The 26,879-nt window shown below is 38.1% G+C and overlaps 1 protein-coding gene and 2 pseudogenes across 4 annotated transcripts in view; 1 reads left to right on the top strand and 2 right to left on the bottom strand.

Moving 5' to 3' along the window:
- The window catches only part of UBE4A (ubiquitination factor E4A), a 39,954-nt gene extending 24,100 nt beyond the window's left edge, over positions 1-15,854 (bottom strand). For 2 of the 4 annotated variants that reach the window (XM_045837916.1, XM_045837930.1), the window contains exons 1-3: positions 15,701-15,854; positions 9,410-9,570; positions 754-927 (exon numbers count right to left, since the gene is read on the bottom strand). In XM_045837916.1, coding sequence (XP_045693872.1) covers positions 754-927; positions 9,410-9,530 — 295 coding nt within the window. In that variant the 5' untranslated portion in view covers positions 9,531-9,570; positions 15,701-15,854. Of the gene's footprint in view, positions 1-753; positions 928-9,409; positions 9,571-15,405; positions 15,507-15,700 lie in introns of those variants that run through there. The other 2 variants (XM_045837919.1, XM_045837941.1) reach the window with 2 other exon arrangements.
- On the bottom strand, positions 5,263-8,203 carry LOC123817407 (annotated as a pseudogene).
- A 9,818-nt stretch (positions 15,855-25,672) lies between the features above and the next one.
- On the top strand, positions 25,673-25,964 carry LOC123819761 (annotated as a pseudogene).
- Positions 25,965-26,879: the final 915 nt, after the last annotated feature.

Below are 26,879 nucleotides of genomic sequence, written 5' to 3'. Positions count from 1 at the left end.
TCTTGAACTCCAAGTTTGACTCAGATAATATCAGACTGATCTTGACTTATAAAGCAGTATCTAAAGATTTCAACCCTGCTGTCCCCCCTAGTTAAAGAGCACGGGCTTATTATAAACCTAACATCATGATATTTAAAGAGTAAATCCCAACCCTGGCTGGCATGCCTCAGTGGATTGAGTGCCATGCCAGCCTGAGAGCCAAAGGGTCGCTGACCAATTCCCAGTCTAGAGTACATGTCTGGGTTGTGGGCTAGGTCCCCAGTAGGGAGTGCACCAGAGGCAACCACACATTGATGTTTCTCCCTCCCTTCCCCTCTCGAAAAATAAATAAATAAATAACATCTTAAAAATTTTAGAACAAAAAGAGTAAACCTCAGACATTAGTACTAACTATGGGTTTAACAACAGATAAGGCACAGAGGGAAAACACCATCTCATACATCTTGGAGTTTCGACCTAAATGTTTAGGTCACTCCTGAGAAGAAAATGGACTCATTCCCATTTCCTCTTTAAGGTAGTAAAGGCAAACAGCTATATAGCCCAGTCAGTATCAAAGTAGGAATGAAAGTTCCATCTGTGTCTAAGTACTGATTTTAGGTTATATCAAAGCTTCACTGAAATATAAGCCTTCTGTTCCAGGGACTACAGTGGGTTTGTTTAACTATTAGATACAACAGATTTCTAAGAGCAAGTCCCTAGCCAAGGAAGGAAGGGCAGTATAATGAATAGACTGGCTGAAAGTCTGTAACTCACTATTGTCCAGAGTAATGAGGAAGATCCTTTGGATCATGTGATTGATGTTGAGTTGCTCACATATTTCCTGCTGTGAACGGAATGAGTGGCTAATCTCGGCCACAGAGTAATCAAATTCATCCAGGCTCTCTGACACACTATTATCTGAGTCATCCGGGCTAGTTGGGAGTTCATCTGTCAAAAAATGTAAGCCATTAACAGTTATACTCCTCTTTTTTAAGAGTACCATGCATATTACCAAAAATAATAAATGTAACCAAGAGGAGGATAATTTTGCATGTGAAACAAGTTAATCAGCTAATTAGTGAACATCTCAAGTCAGGCAATATTAAAAAAATTGATATATAACATTATTTACTTTCAGGTGTGTAATATAAGATTCAATATCTGTATATATTGTGAAATGATCACCAAACTAAATCTAGTTAACATTCATCATACATAGCTGCAAAATTTTTTCCTCTGATAAGACTTTTAAGATCTATTCTATTAGCAACTTTCAAATATGGAATACCATATTATTAACTACAGTCAATGTGCTATACAATTACATCCCCATGGACTTATTTTGTAATTGAAAAGTCCTTACCTTTTGATCCCCTTTCAGCCATTATGCTCATCCCCAGCCCCCACCTGTTCTCTGTACCTATGAGCTCTTTTTTCCCTTCTAAAATATTTTTATTTATTGATTTTAAAGAGAGGAAGGGGGGTGGAGAGGAGGAAAGGAAGGGGGAGAGAGAGAAAAAGATACATTGATTTGTTGTTCCAATTATTTATGCATTCATTGGTTACTTCTTGTATGTGTCCCAACCAGGGATTGAACATACAACATTAGCATATTAGGACAATCCTCTAATCAACTAAGCTACCTGGCCAGGACTTTTAAACATTTCACATATAAGTGAGATCATACATTATTTGTCTATCTGATTTATTTCACTTAACATAATACTCTCAAGGTCCATCCATGTTGTCACACATGGTAAAATTTTCTTTTTTTATGGCTGAATAGTATTCCATTATATGTATAGATCACATTTTCTTTATCTGTACTTCTATGAAAGGCCCTTAGGTTGTTTCCACATCTTGGTGTCTGAAAATAATACCGCAATGAACATGAGGGTGCATGTATCTTTTCGAGTTAGTGTTTTTGTTTTCTTTGGATAAATACCCAGAAGAGGAATTGCTGGATCATATGATAGTTCTATTTTTAATTTTTTGAGGTATCTTCACACTGTTTCTGTAGTGGCTGCATCAATCTGCATTCCCACCAACATTTTGCACCAACAGTGCAAAAGAGTTCCCTTTTCTTCACGTTATTCACCAATATTTGTTATTTCTTGTCTTTTTGATAATAGCCATTCTAGCAGATATGAGGTGATATCACACTGTGGTTTTAATTTGCAGTTTCAATGACAGTTATACCAACGGTCTTTTTCATGTATCTACTGGTCATCTGCACTATTCAGATCCTCTGACTACTTTTTAATTTATTTGTTTTTTAAATATATTTTATTAATTATGCTATTACAGTTGTCCCATTTCCCCCTTTATTCCCCTCTGCGTCCTGAACACCCCCTCCCACCCACATTCCCCCCCTTGAGTTCATGTCCATGTGTCACACTTCTAAGTTCTTTGGCTTCTACATTTCCCATACTATTCTTACCCTCCCCCTGTCTATTTCCTACCTACCATCTATGCTACTTATTCTCTGTATATTTTCCCCCTCTCACCCCCCCTCCCCTGTTGATAGCCCTCCATGTGATCTCCATTTCTGTGATTCTGTGCTTGTTTTAGTTGTTTGCTTTTGTTTTTGTTTTAGGTGTGGTTGTTAATAACTGTGAGTTTGCTGTCATTTTACTGTTCATATTTTTTACCTTCTTTTTCCTAGATAAATCCCTTTAACATTTCACATAATAAGGGCTTGGTGATGATGAACTCCTTTAACTTGACCTTATCTGAGAAGCACTTTATCTACCCTTCCATTCTAAATGAGAGCTTTGCTGGATAGAGCAATCTCGGATGTAGGTCCTTAATTTTCGTGACTTGGAATACTTCTTTGCAGCTCCTTCTTGTCTGTAAGGCCTCTTTTGAGAAATCAGCTGACAGCCTTAGGGGAACTCCTTTGTAGGTAACTGTCTCCTTTTCTCTTGCTGCTTCTAAGATTCTCTCCTCCATTTTAATCTTGGCTAATGTAATTCTGATGTGCCTTGGTGTGTTCTTCCTTGGGTCCAACTTCTTTAGGACTCTCTGAGCTTCCTGGACTTCCTGGAAGACTATTTCTTTTGCCATATTTGGTAAGTTCTCCTTCATTATTTGTTCAAATAAGTTTTCTATTTCTTGGTCTCCCTCTTCTCCTTTTGGCACCCCTATAATTTGGATGTTGGAACGTTTAAAAATGTCCTGGAGATTCCTAAGCCTCTCCTTGTTTTTTTGAATTCTTGTTTCTTCATTCTTTTCTGGTTGGATGTTTCTTTCTTCCTTCTAGCCCACACCATTGATTTGAGTCCAAGTTTCCTTCCCATCACGATTGGTTCCCTTACAGTTTCCTTTATTTCACTTAGCATAGCATTCATTTTTCCATCTAATTTGTGACCAAATTCAACCAATCCTGTGAGCATCCTGATTACCAGTGTTTTGAACTGTGCATCTGATAGGTTGGCTATCTGTTCACTGCTTAGTTGTATTTTTTTCTGGAGCTTTGATCTATTCTTTCATTTGGGCCATTTTGGTCTCAGCTCACCTGTTATATAGTAACAGGGCAGAGCCTTAGGTATTCACAGGGGTGGGGCAACCCATGTCACCGCATTGTGATGCTGTTTGTGGGGAAGGGGTCCAAGGGGGAACAATGTTGCTTGCTCTACTCTCCGCCAGATTTCAGTCACTTCTCCTGCTACCCACAAGGGAAATGGGCCCTTCTGGTGCTGATTCCCTGGTGGGCTGGCTTATGCATGTTCTAGGACCCTCTGGGTCTCTACAATGATCTCTCCTGTGAGGCTGAGTTTCTCCCGCTGGTGCCTTAACCCCCACAGGTGTTTTCAACCAGAGGTTTGAGGCTTTATTTCCCCGCAATGGAGCCCTAGGCTGCTCAGTCTACCTTGCTCCCCAGCCGTTCCTCTGGTTTATCTGTGCTTAAATGTGGGACCACCGGCTCCACCGGCCACTGCCTCGCTGGGTCCGCCAGCTGCCTTGCTGCAAGTCCTCTCCGCCCAACTGTCTGTCCCCGCCCCGCCCCCTGCCCACACCAGTCCGGATGAATGTGTCTTGTTTAACTCCTTGGTTGTCAGGCTTTCATACAGTTCGATTTTCTGTCAGTTCTGGTTGTTTTTAGTTTTTAAATCATTATTGTCCTTCTTTTGGCTGTTCAAGGAGGCACAGTGTGTCTACCTATGCCTCCATCTTGGCCGGAAGTCTGTTTTTTGTTTTCCTATTGAGTTGTATTAGGCAATATCTTGAGTACAGGACTCTGAAGTCTCTGGCTAAATGTCCTACCACTTTTTACAAATCAAAGGACAAAAAAAACAGTTTTATTCTTTCTACTCATTGCCAAAATTAGCAACATGATTTTCCCTACAGAATCTTAAAAATTACCTAGGAATAAAAAAATTACCCAGTAGATCAGTATGCCTTTAATTATTTTAAATACATGGCCTCTTCCTGATTTTAAGAGAACAAATGTTTTATTTACTTTTATTTCATTTTTTAGTATTACATGTTATTAAATATGCCACAAAATTATCCTATTGCAAATTACCCAAGAAATGGAAAATCACTTAATAACTGGCTTTCTACACCTTAGTTTGGTTGAGAAACTCTTACAGGGAAATAGAAAGTATCTAATAAGCACTTACTTCAGTACTCACTACACTGAACAGTTTTGAGAACAAGAAGAAAATCTATAACTCTGAAGACTGTTTTATAACTTGTTCATGGATTTCTTCAAAATGAATACTTTATAAATAAATCATATAATTATTCAGATTTGTATGGTGATGTCTAAGCTTCAGAAGGTTTGTGAAGAAATCACACAGAAAAGCAATCACTTCAATGAAATTAAATGCTAGTTTTTAAAAAATATCCTTGAACACTGTGGTTCCAAACTTCAGCATATATCAGAATTTCTAGGGATAAGGGGGGTACTTTTTAAACTGTAGGTTGCTGGCCCACTTGCAGGGTTTCTGACAAGTTTCTAGGGGTTGGTGATGGTGTTGGTATGGGCATAACACTTCAAGAATCACTGTTTTAAGACATATTCTCCAGAATTCACACTACTTAGCAATGCCCATACACCTTTGCTTTTTCTAATAGTAAATAAACAAATGAACATTTCATATATGGCCCCATCAAACTTTAAATTTTCAGGCTTTTGAAATGTCCTACTTAAATGGAATAAAATATGTAATTTACTCATCTTGGCTCATAATAATTCCCATGAATTCAAAAGACAACCACAGGATAGTCCAGTATTAGGTAATCTGTGACTATATAAAAACATTTACTTACAAAATACATAGTAACTTTAGGGAACAAGGATCTTGCTCCTATCTCATCCATGCTTCTTCCCTTTAGAAAATCCAATATAAAATCATGAAGAATGTGAACATGACCTATCATGAATGTATATATAAATGTCACACTGTACTGTCATACTTCAGATTCAGGAACCTCTTCATCAGGGCAGCAGTAATATTCCACAAAACATATTTGTCCATCTTCATTTCTAATCATATACTGTAATGAGAGGAATCCTCAGTTATCTATCCAAATAGATACCTTGCAAGACAGGACTAATGCCTTTGCAGAGGGTTTCGGTAAAGAAATCTTGTATCTGTTGACCTGAGTCTGATTACAATTAAATGATTTCATTAAATTAGAATTTTTGGGATAGTCAACATGGAAGCTTCCTGCATTCCCAAAAGAAGATCACCTGAAATAAGACTTGTCAGGAGATGGTGATCTGTAGGACCTCACTAGTCACATCCTATTCAGAAAATGCTTCATGGAACAACCTTCTGACTGCAGAATAATTTTATTAATAACATTAGTGCTGCAGAAATCAAAATCCAGAGTTTCCTCAGGCTCTTGAGTATTGCTTTTACAGATATCACCACTCCTTCTTCCAGAAATTGCATCAGGGGTAACCATAACCTTGGTAACATATTCAAAGTGCAGTTAAAACTCCCTGGCTTAGGACTTGATCAAGAATAGATAAGCAGTCTAAAAGGGCAGTCAAATTAATTAAAAAGGGATAGGTTCTTCTTGAACTTTAAACTCTTAAAATATTCCAGACTGAATAAAAGCATTTGCTTGCACACACTTTGCATTTTCCATTGTAACCTTGATTCCATTTTTAGTAGCAAAACACATGGCATGTTCTCAGAAATAAATATCCTTCAGGACAGTGGAGAGATTCCTAATGTTGCTGAAGCTGGCCACCAAGCTGTGGTCACTTTTATCTGGGATCTGTTGATTTATAGGGTCATTGTCCACTGCATAGTTGGTCTGGAGGGATGCTCCTGGCGCCAACACCTGCTCCTGTGGACCAGGAAACACCTTTATGGTGGGGTCTGGGTGTCTGAGAACCCTTCCCAGCCAGGTTACTGGGGAAGTGAGATGAAGCTCCCGGAGAAATGGGGAGGAAGTAGAACAGCCAGAGCACATCTGTTTTAATGATTCCAAACTGTATAGGAAAATATAATAGAAATAGTCTCCTATAATAAACTAGTTCCCTATGGACAACCCCTTAACTTAGCAAAGTTTTACATATTTTTTTCCTATTCTGGTGCTAATGTTTATTTCTATGATTTTTAGTTTTTATAAAAAATGGGATCATATTGCACATACTTCTTCTCAGTTTGCTTTTTAATCATAATCAGTACCAACACCTTTCTCTGTTAAGTCATTTATAGGCCTACCTCATTCTTTTCAACAGCTGCAGTGTATTGCATTGTATGTATGCACTGTGATTTATGTAGCTACTTCTCAGCTGATACACATTTTGGTTGTTACTGATTTTTCATGCTTTCAAGCAGCACCACAGAGACTGCTCTTACTCTTTTTAACTTACTCTTACTCTTCTCTTTTTGTGCACTTGTATGAGTATTTCTGTAGGCTAAATTTGTAGAAGTAGAATTGTTAGGTTTAAAACTGGAACATTTAAAAGTTCACATATACTACCAAATTATCTCAGATATACTGTATTTTTCAGACCATAAGATGTACCTAGGTTTTAGAGGAGGAAAATAGAAAAAAAAATTTTGAAGCAAAAAATGTGGTAAAATATTTAATAACATAAATAACATAATATTTCACCAATGTAAATGTAAACAGAACTCAACAGCAGTATTAACAACCATTACTACTCCCAAACTGGTGGGGGGAGAGTACATCTTATAGTCCAAAAAATAAGGTAGTGCTCTAATTTACATACTTACCAACAATATATGAGAAAACACCTGTTTAAATCTTCACAAATATCATAGGTAAAAAGAAATACTATCTATAATGAGCATTTCTACTTAGTGAGACTGACTTTTAAAATAATTTGATTATCTATAAACTGCTTGTGCATACTTTTTTCTTTGTGATTTGTTACTCTTTTCTTATTGATTAAATCCTTTTACTTTTTTATAAAGCGATTTAAAAGACTGTCTCTCAGCAATGAACTTGTGGTGAATGAGTATAAAAATAGTATTGTCACTAAAAGCCACACACAGGTGGCTTTAAAAAGCAATTTAAAAGACTGGCTCTCAGCATTGCACTTGTGGTGAATGAGTATAAAAATAGTATTGTCACTAAAAGCCACGCATAGGTCTGTATATGCTTTTCGTTACAGGCAAAATGGTTATTTGGAAAGTCCAGGCAAAACTCTCAGAAGAGTTGCTTCAGTGTGGTGAGTTTGGTAAAAGGGAAGCTCAATATATAAAGCCCAAAGTTTTAGCAGCATACTAACTGCTGGTGGAAAAGAAAACAGGTTAGACGTGGTGGCATGATAAACTCACTGTAAAAAAACTAAGATGATGAGATGCCAAAATAGTAACAGAAGGGCATGTACCTGATTTGTCCCCACTGCCTAGTGCTTACAATGCTTCAAACTCTAGCCAGCCTTATGTCCATTTGCAGTCAGAAAGAAAGGTGTTCTGTCACTCTACTCATATACCATTAAGTTCTGTGAACTCCAAGAGGATAGGAGCTAAGAACCTACTTAGCAAAATTTCCCTCAACCATGTACTCATAAATTTCATTTTCTCATTTCCTTATTTTTTTATTCTTCATTCTCCTTTCTCACCTACAATTTCCTAATCCAAGATTTCTCTTTCTGAGACAGTATTCTAGAAATCTGGGAGAAGTTTCAGAGACTCAGACCCAGACCTGCCTCTTTCTGTCACATTAAAGGTCAGTGTTAGGATGAACTGCTGCCCTTACTGGTGTGGCACAGTTGGTTGGGCATTGTCCAGCAAACTGAAGGGTTGCCAGCACAGGCCTGGATTATAGGCCAGGTCCCTGGTTGGGGGTATGCAAGAGGCAACCAATCAATGTTCCTCTCCTCTCTTTCTTTCTCCTCTCTCTGAAAATAAATAAATAAAATCTTAAAAAAGAAAGGCACACTGCTTGTTGTTTCTCTCCTGGTCTCTCTGGAAGCATGTGGTTACAAATCCACCCCCAGAAAGTCAGCATTATATTTATTTCTCCCTTGCTTCAACTATCACCCTATCTACAACTCATCTGTCTTGCTCTTACCTCCTTTGTATTCAATCCTAAACAAAGAGCAAGGTCACAACTCAGCTACGTATCTGAACACTTTTGAAAGAAACTAAATAAAGGGAAAATATAAACATTTCTCCTTTCCTAAAAAGAAAAATACTATTATTCTTTTTGCAGGTAATAAAAGGGGAACAATTTCTGGCTTGAAGGACTGTAAATATCCTCTGAAGACCAGTAAGTTTGAGAAACATCATGCTAATTCTTCTAGTCTATACGTCTTCTCACAACAGGAAACTAAGCTTGATCTTAATTTTGGTCCCAGATGAGGAAAACCATTTTTCTGATCAGTGAGATATTATTGTGAGTTGTTTTTTTTTTCATATTAAGGCTAGGGATCCTATTTTCTTGGAAGTCTGTTGTAATAGCAGTAAGCTATGACAGTGGCCACTCCATGGAGTAGAAGAAGCATTTCACTTGAGATCGACTCTGTAGTACTGGGCTTGAGAACAAATCTAATTTATTTGTCTACAGGCCAAAAAACTATTATAATTTTTCCTTATATGCATCTGTTTTCTATAATTGCATGTGACTTGCTTTCCATACTTCTGCCTACGACTTCAGTTTCCTATGTTAAAAGATTTATTTAAATATCTTTTACTAGGTAATTTAAAAATAAACAAGCTTGAGTCTGGGGTCACAACCCTGTTACTATAGAACCATCTGTTATCTGGTCTCTTTTTATGCAGGGGGAGGGGGAGGACAGGGAGGAAAAGACGTCGAAACAAAACAAACGACAAAAGTGAACAATCATCCACTTCCACTTCTGCCCTAAGCAAAAAGAAGTTCTGCTTCAAACTTAAATTCCAATTGTTATTAAGAACTCAAAGAATATTTAATTTGGGAAGACCCATTCTAGGTCATCTCATCTGTTGCTATTGGCTCCTCCACATACCAGATTGCTGCTTCAGCTGCTCCTTTTGGATTGCTGCAAAATGCTTGGCATCAGCGAGGGAGCCAAAAAGAGCAGCAAAGGGGTTACTTGAGATGTTGTTGTTATTCTCCTGGTCTGTCATTTCACTTTCAAGTGTCCTCCATCCAGACCTGGGGAAAGGGCTACAGAAAGGACAGGTATTAGACACAGAAGGTCAGATAACACAACAGTTGTAATATACCCATAGTTGTTTCTTTTTCCATTTCTCAACTATATCATGTTTTTAAAGGCTTTGGTAAGACTTTAAACATTCCTATTCCAAGATTTAAGACGTTCTGGCAAAATGGTTACAAATCTACCAACTGGACGAGTTGGCCTGCTTTGGGGTTGGCTAAGACAAAAATGCTTACAAAGTGTTCAGCTGGAATTAATTTATCTGTTGACATATTTCTATTTGTTATACCTTTAAAAGATAGGTTAAGTAGGAAGAAAAAAGAGGGAACTACCTATTAATTGTAACAATGTGACACTTAAAATTAATACAGTAAGCTACAGATTTCCCATAAATTTGTAGGCTGGCCAACTAGTTCTCATTTACCATGAGCACAAGGTGGCACTTTCTCAGGCTTCCATGACTATTTTTGGAGCTAGGAATTCCTCAGCTACATATAAACTAAATGTAAGCCTGTATCTCAGACATGGATTGACAAATCAGGACAGAAACCAGATTAGCAGCATGTTGTGGGAGACTCCCTCCCCACCAAACAGTCTGTCTGGAAAAAGTCCAGCCATTGTTAATGTGAATAAGAATGGTTTGCACATATTGATGTAACCTGGTAGCCAAGGAGAGTGAACTGGAATGCACATGCGTGAACAATTGACAACTTCACTATACTAGTCAGTGGGGGTGGTAGACTCCCTGAAGTGAGCGTGTGTACTGTGTGGCCATTGTATTCAAAATGACTGAGTGAGTAGAGCAATGAGTCTGCATCAAATTTTGCATTAAGCTTGAACATTCCTCTGCAGAAACTATTCAGATGATTCAGGAGGCTATAGCTATGGGCAATTGGTGATTGGCAGCTTCTTCAGGACAACTTGCCCGCTCATGCATCACGTCTCATGCAGAGTTTTTTGGTGAAACATCAAATTATCCAGGTGACTCAGCCCCTCCAACAGCCCAGATTTGGTGCCTTGCAACTTCTGGCTTTTTCCAAAACTAAAATCACCTTTGAAAGGGAAGAGAATTCAGACTGTTGATGAGATTCAGGAAAATATGACCAGGTAGCTGATGGCAATTTGGAGAACTGTGTGAGATCCCAAGGTGCCTACTTTGAAGGGGACTGAGGCATCATTATCCTATGTACAATGTTTCTTGTTTCTTCAATAAATGTCTCTATTTTCCATATAACATGGCTGTATACTTTCTGGAGGGATATATACATAAAAATAAAATCTAGCTCTACTCCTAGGCTTACAACTATTGGTATTTCTTCCACTAAAAACTAAATGATCTGCCCTGGCTTGTGTGGCTCAGTAGATTGAGTACCGACATCCAAACTGAAAGGTTGCTGGTTCAATTCCCAGCCAGGGCGCATACCTGGGCTGTGGGCCAGGTTCACAGTTGAGGGTGTGCGAGAGGCAACCAATCTATGTTTCTCTTTTACACTGATGTTTCTCTCCCTGTCTTTCTCCCTTCCTTCTTCTCTCTCTAAAAAGTAATAAATAAAATCTTAAAAAAACCCTAAATGACCTTTGATTACTTGTATATTTAACTTCCATTATTTATCTGATTTCTTACAATACTGAAAAAACACAAATTCCTAATGTGTAATATGAAATAGATATATACCTCAAAGATATTTAGTGGAGCTGACTAAACCTGTATTTGCACTCTTCTGATTACATGTCCTCATTCAAGTGCAAAGGGGACATAGAACTCCCTCAAAGTCTTTCTCCCATTTCTGAAATTTTAAGGCCACAGCATAGAAATACAACCCTGAAAAGCATGTGAAGAGAGAAAAGGTATGAATATTCTGCTTACAAGGATGTTGAACTGCTGTAAGAACAGAGGCCTTAGCAGAGGTGAGCATAGGAGTATAAGGAAAGGAGAAAAAAGAACATTTGGTCTACCTTTAATTTATTAAGATAAGACTCCTTACTGAATCATATTAACATAAACTAATGCAAATCAGAAAAGTTACCATTATGTTTTGGAGAAAGAGAGACTATAAAACTTCTTGACAATTCTGCCCCAGCTGGTGTGGCTCAGTGGATTGAGTGCTGGCCTGTGAATGTCTCCCAGGTTTGATTTCCTGTCAGGGCACATGCCTGGGTTACAGGCCAGGCACCTAGTAAGGGGTGCGAGAGAAGCAATCACATACTGATATTTCTCTTCCTCTCTTTCTCCTTCCATTCACCTCTCTCTAAAAATAAATAAATAGAATCTTAAAAAAAAACTTCTTGACAATTCTGAGGCATCCCTACCAGTTGTTTCATGTTCCTCTGTCATGTTTTCTGAATAAGAGCTAAAGGCTAATTAGCCATAATGACTTAGGCAGATAGTCTAGTCTCCTTCCAGCATGGTGCTAGCTGTTAGATGTTGCTATACTTTATTTTTTGTTATATGTAATTTAGTTGAGTTTAATAATGCAAAGAAATTGCATATTTAGTGTTAAAATTAACAACAATCTTGTAGAGGCCTTTTACCTCACTTAATCACTGCATAAACTTAATTATTAACCCTAATTTATGTAGAGGACAAGAACTGTCTCATTGTTACCTGACTACCACCCTACTTCTATCCTAAAGTACTCTGATGTCCAGAGGAATGCAAAAAGTATAGTGAGCTCTTGTTACTTTCTGTCTCTAAAACACCATCCTCATTTTTCAACATAACACCCACATTATTCTCTTGGGGATCCATCCCATTCTCAGTCCACATATTTAAAAGGGGATGATCCCCTTTTGATCTAGTGATCCTAGAGCTGTGATTATACCCTAAGAATCCTGAAATTCAAAAGAATCTATGCAGCCCAATGTTCATAGCAGCATTATTTATAATAGCCAAGTGCTAGAAACAGCCTAAGTGTCAATCAGTAAATGAGTGGATCAAAAAACTATGGTACATTTACATGATGGAATACTATGAAGCAGAAAGAAGGAACTCCTACCCTTTGTGACAGCATGGATAGATCTGGAGAGCATTATGTTAAGTGAAATAAGCCAGGTGGTGAAAGACAAATACCATATGATCTCACTTGTAAGTGGAACCTAATGAACAAAACAAATGAGCAAAATAGAACCAGAGACATAGAAATAAGGAACAAACTGACAAAGATCAGAGGGGAGGGGGGAGAGAGAAAGGGGAACAGAGGGAAAGAAGGGGTCTAGTCAAAGAACATGCATAAAGGACCATGGTAATGGACAACAGGATGGGGAGTGAGAGAGTGGGGTGGGAGGGGTGGTGGCAGGGCAGGGAAGAGCAACAGGGGAAAAATTGGGACAACTGTAATTGAACAACAATAAAAAAATAAAAATAAGAAAAGGAGATGACCTCACCCACTAGCTTCAGGAATGGGCATATGAATCTGGCCTGACCAAAAAGAATAAAGCATTCTCTGGCCAAAGTGACTGATTCAAGAGTGGGCACAAGACCCTAGCAAGGCCTATGAGATTCAATAAACATTCGCTTCAGGCCTCTGTCTGAATGTACAGAACAGGGTTCTCTTTTTTTCCTGCTTAAGTTGTTAGGCTGGTTAAGACATACACATGGAGTTGCCATCTTTTCACTATCTAGAAATGGCCTAGCCTAAAACTAAGCCAACATATAGGAAAACAGATATGAGGGATAGAGAGTTTTTTCAGTTATAAAAGCCAATAGATTCCCCTATACTGTGTAAGCAAGTTTGAACTGGTTTTTAAAAATTCAACTGAAAAGAGTTCAGTTTAGTACAAAGGAGATACATCACTAGTACCATCCACACAGAAAGAAGTATAGTTGACCCTTGAAGAACATGGGGTTGGGGCATCAATACTCCATGCAGTGGAAAACTCACTTATAACCTGACTCTGACAAAACTTAACTAATAGTTTACTGTTGGCCAGAAGCCATACAAAGGACATAACAGTCAATTAACATGTATTTTGTATGTGTTTTGTACTATATACTGTATTCTTATAATAAAGCTAGAGAATATTAAAAAAATAGTAGGAAAGAAAATACATTTACAGTACTGTACATATTTATTGAAAAAAATCTGCATTTAAGTGGACCAGCACAGTTCAAACCCGTGTTGTTCAAGGGTCAACCATGAAAGCAATATAGAACATATGACAAACAGGCTCTTAAGACTATCAAGAGAGAGGAAGGATAAATGGCATTACATCTCCTTTTTTGAATACTATACTGGCTCATATAGAGCTAGCTTCCCACTACATTTATCTATATTTTTAATAGGATTTATAACTTTCTACATTGTATTCCTGATGCACATCTACTGTGCTAGAATGTGAGCAACTGGAATACAGGTTCATATCTGACTACTTTTTCTCCTGGCATTGTATATCATAATCAGAAAATCACAAATAAATATTTATTGAATGATTCAGTCTTACATGTAATTACGCTTGACCTCATAATAGCAGCACCATGAACCTACTTCAAGGTAAAGGTAATACTATTTGTCTTAGATTGCAATTGGAAGGTGAAGCCAGACACATGTCTCTATGGTATCTCAGAATGTATAGCATAGAGAATGGAAACAAATCTGTTGTTACCTCTGCTGTGTGTCTTTTTGAAAAACAAAAAGGCTTTTGCCTAACTCACTAATCTCATTTTTTTTCATAAGGACTTCAAAACTGTGCAAAAACTATTTTCATGGAGAAAGGGCTAACATCATATAACTACTTAAAAAGTTTTACAGGAAAAGGGAAGATTAATTACTTGATAAGAACCTTTGTGGAGATGCCAGTCTAGATATGTTCAATGGCCTCACAAATGCAAAATGAGTACACAGACACCCACTCTGAAAGTCTGGATAAAATGGGACCTTGATATTTTGTTTTAAATTCAACATCACTGGTAATTTATAGTTTGCTATTTTCAATTGCCATACAAAGATACAGAACTATCCTATTGTTAGCCTTTGGGATAGTACAATCATTAATCTTTAGAGCTTTTGGATTTGATTCTTCTTTAATGTTGTCCTTAAACAATATGTTTCATTTTGATAACTCACTGCAAGGGTCTTCATCTTTCATAGCTGTCTACCTCCACCCTACAAAATACTCTCACAATCTCCTAATTCAATATTTTGTTTAAAACAGTATTGTTAATATCCTAAGGGACATTATTAGTCTTAAAGAGGAAAGTATATAATGTTTCAACATCAGGCTTGGTATTGCTTTTAAACAAATACTTGGAGTACTTTATAAAACTGGGATTGTCAAAATCAGGCCATATTAAATCATAATCTGTAAGGGTCCTGTCCTGATGAGTGATACATATATCACACAAAAAAAGGAATTAAAAAACGTTTTCATTGTTGTATGTTCCACCTAACAATCCTTTCAGGCTCTTCTATGTGTCAATAGATCATTTCAACACATCAGCAAGCTAGGCTATAATCAATCAAAAAGCAGATAGTATTCTTTCCTGGGTCCCATTTTATCTCAGGAGGGCTCCCATGTGAGGCCAAAACAGTCCATGACAGAGAGACGAAACACATCCTTGCTCGGGGAGTGAAAAACTGATCCCAAAGAGAAGATCCATCAAATATAAGCATCTTCTGAACCTAATTGCTGAGTTAGCTAAAGCAGAGTGCCAGCTAAGTTTTGAGTGGTGAAGTGATCACTTAAGAGATGTCAGCAGCTTGCCATATGTTTTCAACTCATTTGTGTACTACGACTCCTGCTTAATGTTATCTTCTCTGGCGTCTGGCTATCTGTTGTCCACTCTTAATATTTTCAGTCCTCCAGGTTCCATAAGGGCTTGGCGGCAAGAAGGGAGACCCACCCACCTGGTGCACGTCCTACAGAAAGGAAGTCACAGATAATGCGAGCCCAGTAGTATTCCGGCCTTTTCCAGGAGAGGAATGGCAGGGTGGGAGAGACGCCAGACCTGGGGTTCGTCGGGAGTTCCCAAATCAGACAGGGTCGAAGTTCATGAAAGAGAGGGTCAGTGGTCAGGAAAGCACAGGACAAGGAATTTGGAGGAGATAAGAATGCAGAGGCCTAAACTAGCGTTCGACTAAGGGAGAAAAATCTCATTGCAGACTCGACGATCCCCTCCCCTCAAGCTATTTCCTTTCTTACCAGAGCCTGAAGGGCCAGCAGCGACGACACACGGCACTCTCACTGGCCAGAGTTCCCACTTCCGAGTCAGCCAAGCAACCGGAGCTTACATCATGATTAGGCGCCAGGCCTTGTGGAATCCCATCTGGGCACCGGAAACAGGGTGTGCCACCCAAAGCGCGGAACTGGCCCGCCCACACGCCCACAGCGCAGGCGCCACCTGGCAGGACGGGTTGGCGCGGAGGTGGCTGGAAGTGGTCCTGGAATCCGGTTCGCGCACAGTCCCGGGTGTTCGAAACTTAGTGAAGTGTGAGGTGTGTTCCTGGCAAGCAGTGTACGGCCAACATATATGAGTTCGTGGTCCCTAGCACTGCCACAATTTTTCTGGGCTTCTGCTTTCTAATTTTTCTACCGTATAATGCCTTTTGAACCAGTTTCTATTATTCCTCACTAATTATTATTAGCTGTGAAGTAGCAATGAGAGCAGTAACAGGAATCACAATACCTGAAAAATTTGAGCTCTTACTGGTTGCCAGGCAGTATGGTAAAGTGTGCCATTTAAATTTTTTTAAAGTTCTTTTTCAATTTCAGTTGACATACACTATATTAGTTTTAGGTGTGCAACATAGCGATTAGACATTTATGTACCTTATGAAATGATCATCCTGATAAGTTATTACCCCTATGACACCATACATAGTTGTTACACTATTATTGACCATATTTCCTATGCTGTACATTACATTCCTGTGACATTTTATAACTGCATATTTGTGCTTCTTAATCCTGTTCCCTTTTTCACTGACTCTCCCAACCCTCCTCCCATTTGGTAACCATCAATTTGTTTTCTGTATGTATGAGTTTCTTTCTGCTTTGTTCATTTATTTGTTTTTCTTGATTTTTTTTTTTTTGGCGGGGGGAAGAGAGAGAGAGACAGACAGAGGGAGAGACACATGGACTTGTTGCTCCATCCATTCACACATTCATTGGTTCTCCTTGTATGTGCCCTGACTGGGTATGGAACCTGAAACCACAACCTTGGGTTAGGAGATGATGCTCTAACCAACTGAACTGCCCCGCCAGAGCCTTTGTCCACTTATAAAACATGCTATGTTCGATTGGATTTCAGTTGTCTGCAAAATGGAGATAATAACACAACCTACAAGGTTACTTTGAGGTACACAAAAGGGAATGGAAGGTGAATATTTTTTGAGAGTTAAAAACACCGTGCAAATAAAAAGATAATTCTAAGAATGAGAGAAAATATTTGTAAATCATGTACAGTGGTCCCCCTTATCAACAGCAGGACTCATTGCAAGACTCCCAGTAGATAGTACCAAGCCCTATATATACTATGTTTTTTCCTCTTCATACATAACTATGATAGCACTTAATTTATGAATTAGGCACAGAGATGAACAATAATAACAAAATAGAACAATTATAATATGCTGTAATTAAAATGATGTTAATGTGTTGTCTTTCAACATATCTTGTACTGTACTGTACTGTACTTTTTCACCTAAAGGAAGCACTGTATGGCTTCTCTTTGGCATATCTGAATTGCAAGCATCACTATTCTTGTGCTTTGGGGACACTATTAAGTAAAATGATGTTACTTAAACACAAGCACTGTGATACCAAGAGTCCATCTTATACCTGAGATGGCTACTAAGTCGCTCATGGTGGAGAAATTTTACAACATGGATACGCTGGACAAAGGGATGATTCATATCTGGGCAGGGTGGAGCAAAAGGAAGCTGGATGGAAGAGGATGGTATGAGATTTTATTATGCTACTCAGAACAGCATGCAGTTTAAATCTTATGAATTGTTTATTTTTGGAAGTTTCCATTTAATATTTTGGACCACAGCTGATCATGGGTAACTAAAACTGCAAAAAGCAAAACTGCCAATAAGGGACACTACGATATCTGATAAAGGATTACTATCTGGAATACATACAGAACTTCTACAACTCAACGAAAAGCCAAACATTATAAAAAATAGAACACAAGTGTTTGTAAGGATGTGGAGAGGTAGGAACCTTTGTGCATTGATGATGGGTATGTAAAATAGTGTAGCACTTTGGAAAAACTTTGGTAGTTCCCTAAAAAGTCAAACATAGAATTACCATGCGATACAGTAATTCCACTTCTGGGTATATACCCAAAGAATTGAAAGCAGGGACTCAAATAGATACTTGTACACCAGTGTTCACACTAACATTATTCATAATAGCCAAAAGGTGGAAACAACCTAAAATGCCCCAACAAGTGAGTGGATAAACAAAATGTGGTATATACATACATTTGACTATTATTTGGCCTTTAAAAGCCTGAGATTCTGATATGTGCTATGACATGGACGAACCTTAAAAACGCTATACTAAGTGAAAGATGCCAGGCAAAAAAGAACAAATATTGTGTGATTCCACTTACATGTGGTACCTAGAAAAAACAAATCATAGAGTTGGAAAAGTAGAACAGAGGTTACCAGGGGCTAGGGGAAGGGAATTATTGTTTAATGGGTAAGGAATTTAGGATAATGAAAAAGTTCTGGAAGTGGATAGTGGTGGTAGTTGCCCAATATTGTGAGTGTACTTAATGCCACTGAATACTATACTTAAAAATGGTTAAAATGGTAAATTATATGTTGTGTATATTTTTAAAAGATTTTTAATTAATTTATTTCTCTTTAGAGGGAGGGGAAGGGAGGGATAGAGGGAGGGAGAGAAACATCAATGTGTGGTTGCTTCTCACACACCCCTTACTGAGGACCTGACCCAAAACCTAGGCATGTGTCCTGACTGGGAATCGAACCAGTGACCCTTTGCTTTGCAGTGTGGTGCTCAATCCACTGAGCCACACCAGCCAGGGCATGTTGTGTATATTTTAACACACACACAGTGCTGTGTAATCTTGCTGGACATATCTTGTTCCAGCATTGTTTTAGTTCCTAAAAATACAGTAGTGAAAAAACACAAGTCTTTTTCTTTGTGGAGTTTACAATCTGATGAGAGTGGAGTGGTAACATAACATTTAAAACAGTCACAGGGATGTAAAATACAGTGCAGAAAACAGTCAATGATATTGTAATAACTATGTGTATTGCCAGGTGGATACTAGAATTACTGAGGGGATCACTCTATGTTACAAAAATGTCTAACCAGTATGATATACACCTGAAAGTAATATAAGAGAATATTGACTGTTAACAGTAATTGAAAAATAAAGTCAATTTACGCTAAAATCAATTTTACACTAAAATCAGTGAGCACAGATGGATTATTCAAAAAATAGTTCTGGAATAACTGGGAAACTGGTTTAAAAGTTAGCCAACGTATTAGGCCTTTACACTAAAATTAATTAAAGGTGGATTAAAGATTTAAATGTATAATACAAAACCATTAAAATGCTAATTTTTTTAACATTTTACCATTTTTAGAGGAATTCATGGGAGAACTACTTTTTTGCCTTTTTAAGTGGTAGGTGTTTAATATTCCATTCTCATTTTTCAGTATTGGTCTTTTGACGTGTTCTACATTTTAAAAATAATTTATGTTTCAATTGCAGTTGATGTACAATATTATATTGGTTTCAGGTGTACAAGTGTGATTAGATATTTGTATAATGTACAAAGTGATCACCCTGATAAATCTAGTGCCCAATTGATATCATATATAGTTATTACAATATGACTGACTATATTTCCTATGATGTTCTTTATATCCCTGTGAATAATCTGTAACTACCAATTTGTATTTCTTAATCTCTTCATTGTTTTTTATTTTTAAAATATATTTTAGAATATAGTTTATTGATTATGCTATTACAGTTTTCATAATATTTCTCCCCTTGCACCCCATTTGCCCTGCACCCCCAATCCTCCAGCATTCCCTCCCTTAGTTCATGTCCATGGGTTAAACATAAGTTCTTTGACTTCTCTGTTTCCTATATCATTCTTAACCTCTCTCCATCTATTTTATGCCTACCAATTCTGCATCTTATTCCCTGTACCTTTCCTGCATGATTCTTCCCCTCCCACTTTGCACTGACAACCCTCCATGTGATCTCCATTTCTGTGATTCTGTTCCTGTTCTAGTCATTTGATTAGTTTTTATACATTCAGTGTTGATAGTTGTGAGTTTCTTATCATTTTACTGTTCATAGTTTTTGATCTTCTATTTTCTTAGATAAGTCCCTTTAACATTTCATATAATAAGGGCTTGGTGATGATGAACTCCTTTAACTTGACCTTATCTGAGAAGCACTTTATCTGTCCTTCCATTCTAAATCAGAGCTTTGCTGGATAGAGCAATCTCAGATATAGGTCCTTGATTTTCATGTCTTGGAATACTTCTTTGCAGCCCCTTCTTGTCTGTAAGGTCTCTTTTGAGAAATCAGCTGACAGTCTTATAGGAACTCCTTTGTAGGTAACTGCCTCCTTTCCTCTTGCTGCTTTTAACATTCTCTTTTTATCTTTAGGGACTTCCAACCAAGATGGGCGCATGGGTAGACACACTGTGCCTCCTCGCACAACCAAAAGAAGACCAACAACAATTTAAAGACAAAAAACAAGCAGAACTGATAGATAATTGAAGTGTATGCAAGTCTGACAACCAAGGAGTTAAAGAAGAAACAGCCATCTAGGTGGGTAGGAGGGGCGGAAATGGGCAGCCGGGCAGAGAGGACTTGTGGCAAATCAGTGGTGGAGGACTGGAGCAGGCAAGGCTGCAGCCGGCCAGCAAGGCAGGAGCTGGTGGACCTGAGTGGTGGCAGCCGGTGGAGCAGGTAGTCTCACATTCATGTGCAGAAGATGAACCAGGGAGAACACCTGGGGAGTGAGACCAACCTTGCAACCTGAGGTCCCAGCACGGGGAAATAAGGCCTCAAACCTCTGATTAAAAACATCTGTGGGGGTTGAGGTGCCAGTCGGAGAAACTCCCAGCCTCACAGGAGAGTTTGTTGGAGAAACTCACAGGGTCCTAGAACGTACACAAGGTACACAAGCCAACCCACCCGGGAATCAGCACCAGAAGGGCCGACTTTGCTTGTGTGTAGCAGGGGAAGTGACTGAAGTCCAGCAGAGAGCAGAGCAAGTGCCACTGTTCCTTCTCCATCCCTTCCCCACATACAGTGTCACAAAGTAGCAATGTGGGTTGCCCCACCCTGGTGAACACCTAAGGCTCTGCCCCTTATACGTAGGTGCGCCAAGACAAAAAAATGGCCAAAATGAAAGAATAGATCAAAGCTCCAGAAAAAAATACAACTAAGCAGTGAAGAGATAGCCAACTTATCAGATGCACAGTTCAAAACACTGGTAATCAGGATGCTCACAGGATTGGTTGAATTTGGTTGCAAATTAGATGAAAAAAATGAAGGCTATGCTAAGTGAAATAAAGGAAACTGTATAGGGAGCCAATAGTGATGGGAAGGAAACTGGGACTCATATTAATGGTGTGAGCCAAAGGGAGAAAGAAACATCCAACCAGAAAAGAATAAAGAAACAAGAATTCAAAAAAAAATGAGGTGAGGCTTAGGAACCTCCAGGACATTTTAAAATATTCCAACATCCAAATTATAGGGCTTCCAGAAGGAGAAGAGAAAGAGCAAGAAATTGAAAACTTATTTGAACAAATAATGAAGGAAAACTTACCAAATCTGGCAAAGGAAATAGACTTCTAGGAAGTCCAGGAAGCTCAGAGAATCCCAAAGAAGTTGGACCCAAGGAAGAACACACCAAAGCATATCATAATTACATTAGCCAAGATGAAAAATGAAGGAGAGAATCTTAGAAGCAGCAAGAGAAAAGGAGACAGTTACCTACAAAGGAGTCCCCATGAGACTGTCAGCTGATTTCTCAAAAGAGACCTTACAGACAAGAAGGGGCTGCAAAGAAGTATTCCAAGACATGAAAATCAAGAACCTACATCTGAGATTGTTCTATCCAGCAAAGCTCTGATTTAGAATGGAAGGACAGATAAAGTGCTTCTCAGATAAGGTCAAGTTAAAGGAGTTCATCATCACCAAGCCCTTATTATATGAAATGTTAAAGGGGCTTATCTAAGAAAAAGAAGATAAAAAATATGAACAGTAAAATGACAGCAAACTCACAATTATTAACAACCACACCTAAAACAAAAACAAAAGCAAACTAATCAAACAACTAGAACAGGCACAGAATCACAGAAATGGAGATCACATGGCGGGCTGTCAACAGGGGAGGAGGAGGGGGAGAGAAGGGGAAAAGATACAGAGAATAAGTAGCATAGATGGTAGGTAGGAAATAGACAGGGGGAGGGTAAGAATAGTATGGGAAATGTAGAAGTCAAAGAACTTAGAAGTATGACACATGGACATGAACTCAAGGGGGGGCATGGAGGTGGGAGGGGGTGTGCAGGGTGGAGGGGAATAAAAGGGGGGAAATGTGACAACTGTAATAGCATAATCAATAAAATACATTAAAAAAGATTATTTGTAATCTTGGGTAACTTAATGACGATGTGTCTTGGTATGTTTTTCCTTGGGTCCAATTTCATTAGGATTCTCTGAGCATCCTGGACTTCCTGGAAGTCTATTTGCTTAGATTGGGGAAGTTTTCCTATATTATTTGTTCAAATAAGTTTTTAACTTCTTGCTCTTGTTCTTCTCCTTCCGGCACCCCTATGATTCTGATGTTAGAGTGCTTAAATTGTCCCATAGTTTCCTAATCCTCTCCTCATAGTTTTGAATTCCTTTCTTCATTCTGTTCCAGTTGGATGTTTATTTCTTACTTTTATTCTAAATGGCTGATTTGAGTTCTGGGTTCTTCCCCTTCACCATTGGTTCTATGTATATGTTGTTTTGTTTCACTTAGCGTAGCCTTCATTTCTTCCTTCGTTTTGCAACCAAGCTCAATTAGTTCTGTATGTATCCTGATAACCAGTGTTTTGAACTCTGCATCAGATAGGTTGGCTATCTTCATGTTGCTTAGCTCTTTTTCTGGAGTTTTGAGCTGTTCTTTCCTTTGGACCATATTTCTTTGTTTCGGTGCACCAGTCTGGGTGGATGTCTCTTTGACTCCTTGGTTGTCAGAGTTCCATGCAGTTTGATTTTCTGGCACTTCTGGTTGTTTATTGTTTTTAGATTGGTTGTTATCCTTCTTTTGGTTATGAGAGGAAGTGAATCATTTCTACCTATGCCTCCATCTTGCCCAGAACTCCTCTTCACTTTTTTCACCCATCCCTCCAACTTCCTCCCCTCTGGCAACCATCAAAATGTTCTCTGTATCTATGAGTTTGTTTCTCTTCTGCTTGTTCATTTATTTTTATTTATTTATTTTTTTTTAGATTCCACATGTAGACGAAATCATCTGGCATTAGTTTTATTTCACTCAGCAAAATACTATCTAGTCTATCCATGTTGTTGCAGATGGCAAGGTTTTATTTTTTTATGGCCAAAACATATTCCATTGTATATAGGCACCACTTTTTTATCCATTTATCTGTTGATGAACACTTAGGTTGCTTCTATATCTTGGCTATTGTAAAGAATGCTGCAATGAACATAATGGAAGTACTGTCTTTTGCCATGTATAATGTGCACTTTTTTTGCCCACACTTTTGAGGGAAAAATAAGGATGCACATTATACATGAGTATAATGATTGCATACATGGGCTTAATAATTGGTATAATAATCCTGTGTATAATGTGCACAAAAAATGTGCACATGCATTATACAGGACAAAATATGGTATATATCTTTTTGATTTAGTGTTTTGGGTTTCTTTGGATAAATACCCAGAAGTGGAATTGCTGGGTCCTTCTTTGTCTCCTGTTATTTAGCCTTTGTTTTATAGTTTATTTTGTTGGTAAAGGTGGGGCTGCCCTAGCTTTTGTTTATTTCCATTTTCACAAAATGCCTTTTCCCATCCATTGACTTTCAGTTTGTTTGTGTCTTTTGATCTGAAGACAGTCTCTTGTAGACAGCATATGTAAGAGCCTTGTTTTGTTATCTATTCAGCCACTGTATGTCTTTAGATTGGAGCATTTAATACATCTGCATTTAAAGTAATTGTTGATAGATTATAATTATATAATTATTGCCATTTTTTATTCATATTTAATCTTTTTTCTTCTACTTCTTAAAGAAAACCCTTTACCATTTCATGTAATACTGGTTTGGTAGTGGTGAACTCCTTTAGCGTTCTCTTGGATGGAAAACACTTTATCTGCTCTTTGATTCTAAATGATAGCTCCACTGGGTAGAGTAATTTTGGTTGTTGGTTCTTGCTTTTCATCATTTTGAATATTTTGTGACAGTCCCTTGTGGTCTGCAGTTTTTGTTGAGAAATCAGCCGGCAGTATTATGGGAGCTGTTGTGTAGGTAACTATCTGATTTTCTCTTGCTGATTTTAAGATTCTCTCTTTAACATTTGGCATTTTAATTATGATGTGTCTTGGTGTGGGCCTCTTTGGGTTCATCTTGTTTGGCACTCTCTGTACTTCCTGAACTTGTATGTCTAGTTCCTTCCCAGCTTAGGGAAGTTTTTTGTCATTATATTTTAAACTAGGCTTTTAATTTATTTCTTTTTTTAACATATAATCTACTTTTTTATTGTTGTTCTATTACAGTTGTCCCAATTGTCCCCTGTTGCTCTCCCTTGACTTGCCCACCCCTGACTCCCACAGTCAATCCCCACCATGTTGTCGGTGTTCATGGGTCAGTTTCCAATTTCTTTCTTTCTTTTTTAAATTCTTACCTGAGTGTATATTTATTGATTTTAGAGAGAGAAGGAAAGAGAGGGGGGAGAGAGAAAGAGTGAGAGAGAGATAGAGAAACATCAGTGGATCAGTTGCCCCTCATATATGCCCTGACCAGGGACTGAACCTGCAACCCAGGCATGTGCCCTGACTGGAGGTCAAACCTTCAACCTTTTGTTGTAGGGGACGATGCTCCAATCAACTGAGCCACCTGGCCAGGGCACAAACTAAATTCTTTAATCTAGTTTTCCAAATATGAAAAGGGCTTTTGCAAGTCAATAAGGAAAAGATAAAAGGATATAAAACAGTATTTCCTAGAAGGAAAAATAAATGGTTCACTCTCATTTTTAATAAGAAATGCAAAATGAAACTACACTGAGACCCCTGGCTAGTGTGGCTCAGTTGGTTGGAGCCTCATCTCATAACTGAATGTTTGTGGGTTTGATTCTCCATCAGGGCACATGCCTAGGATGCAGGTTCAATCCCTGGTCAGGATGTGTGTGGGAAGCAACCATAGATATTTCTCTCTCACATCAATGTTTCTCTCTCTCCCTCTCTCTCTAAAGCACTGAAAGTAAAAGTCCTCACATGAGGATAAAACTATGCTGAGATGCCACTTTTAACAGATTGGCAAAGTTCAAAAAGTTTAATAATACAATGTTATAATGTGTATGGAGTAAGAGGTACTCTGATTTTTGTTTTTGGGAGTACATATCGGTCCAATCTCTATTAAGTACAACTTGCCACTTTTCATAGAATTACAAGTGCAAATTCATTTGGATCAATAAATCACATTTATTTGTATTTGTTGCATATAGTCTTAAGCACATTCAAAATGACAGTAATTACTAGAAATAAAACTATAAAACTTAAAAAATATAAAAAAAGAAACAGGACAAATCTTTGTGACTTTGGGTTTGGCAAATATTTCTTAAATATGACACCAAAGCACAATCCATTTAAAAAAATGGATAAAAGGATTTCATCAAAATTAAAAACTTTGCATTTGAAAAGACACCATTAAGAAAATGAAAAGACAAGCCACAGACTGTAGATATATTTGCAAATTATATATCTGTTGCAGAATTTGTATTAAAAAATGTAAGAACTCCTATACTCAGCAAACAACAAACAACAAAAAGTAATAAGACAAGAACCCAATTAAAAAAAGTTTTGGGTCTCACTGTCTGGCCCTTCAGACCCACAACTGACCCACTACTAATATATCTGCCTGGCTTTCATGTGCACCATGCCTGGTTCCTCCACTGTCAATGCTATGAAGAAAGTGGTTCAACAGCTCCAGCTGGAGGCTGGGCTCAATAGTGTGAAAGTTTCCCACATAGCAGCAGATCTGAAATAATTCTGTCTGCAGAATTCTTAATATGACCCCCCCTGCTTATGGGGGTATCTTTGAGTAGGAATCCCTTCAGACCCCAAAAAGTCTGTTCATTTTTGTAGTGAAATGAATCTTTGAATGTATTTTAAACCACTTTTCACGAACTGGTGAATATTCAATGAGAGCTAAATTTGAAGCCTGTACAAAAAGTTTATCTCTATAACATGTGCCACACTATACTAACTTCTGCTTTTTTTGGTGCTTAACATCTGCTTCTCTGAAATGAACAGGACCTGAATAGACACTTCTCCAAATAGGACATACTGATGGCCAATAGACATATGAAAAGATGCTCAGTGTCACTAATAATCAGAGAAATTCAAATTAAAGTGACAACAAGATATCACCTCAAACCTATCAGAATGGCTATCATCAATAAATCAACAAACAAGTGTTGGAGAGGATGTGGAGAAAAGGGAGTCTTAGTGCACTGTTGGTGGGAATGCAGACTGGTGTAGCCACTGTGAAAAGTTGTATGGGGATACCTCAAAAAATTAAAAATGGACCGCCTTATGACTCAGTGATTCCACTTCTAGGAATTTACCTGAAGAAACCTGAAACACTAATTTGAAGACAGATATACTTCCCTATGTTTACTGCAGTATTATTTATAATAGCTAAGATTTGGAAGTAGCCCAAGTGCCCGTCAGTAGATGAATGGATAAAACAACTATGGTACATTAACACAATGGAATACTATATGGCCATAAAAGGAAGGAAATTGTACCTTTCATGACAGCATGGATGGACCTGGAGAGCATTATGCTAAGTGAAATAGGCCAGTCAGAGAAAGAAAAATGCCATATGATTTCATTCATATGTAGAATTTAATGAACAAAATAAACCAGTAAGCAAAATAGAGACAGACTCATAGATAGACAGCAGGCTGACAGCTATTTGGGGTGGATGGGTGGTGGAGGGACTGAGCAAAAAGAAAGAGAGAAAAAACACATGGACACAGACAACAGTGTGGTGATTGCCAGGAGGAGGGGGGAGTAGGGGGAGGTAGAAGAAGGTATAGAGGGACAAATGGTGATGGGCAGAGACTTGACTTGTGGTG

Source organism: Phyllostomus hastatus, unplaced genomic scaffold (assembly GCF_019186645.2).
Source record: "Phyllostomus hastatus isolate PE091 unplaced genomic scaffold, TTU_PhHast_1.1 phas_contig_113, whole genome shotgun sequence".
Taxonomy (NCBI): Eukaryota; Metazoa; Chordata; class Mammalia; order Chiroptera; family Phyllostomidae; genus Phyllostomus; species Phyllostomus hastatus.
Note: the sequence above shows the minus strand (reverse complement) of the source record. Positions and strands in the feature narration are given on the sequence as shown.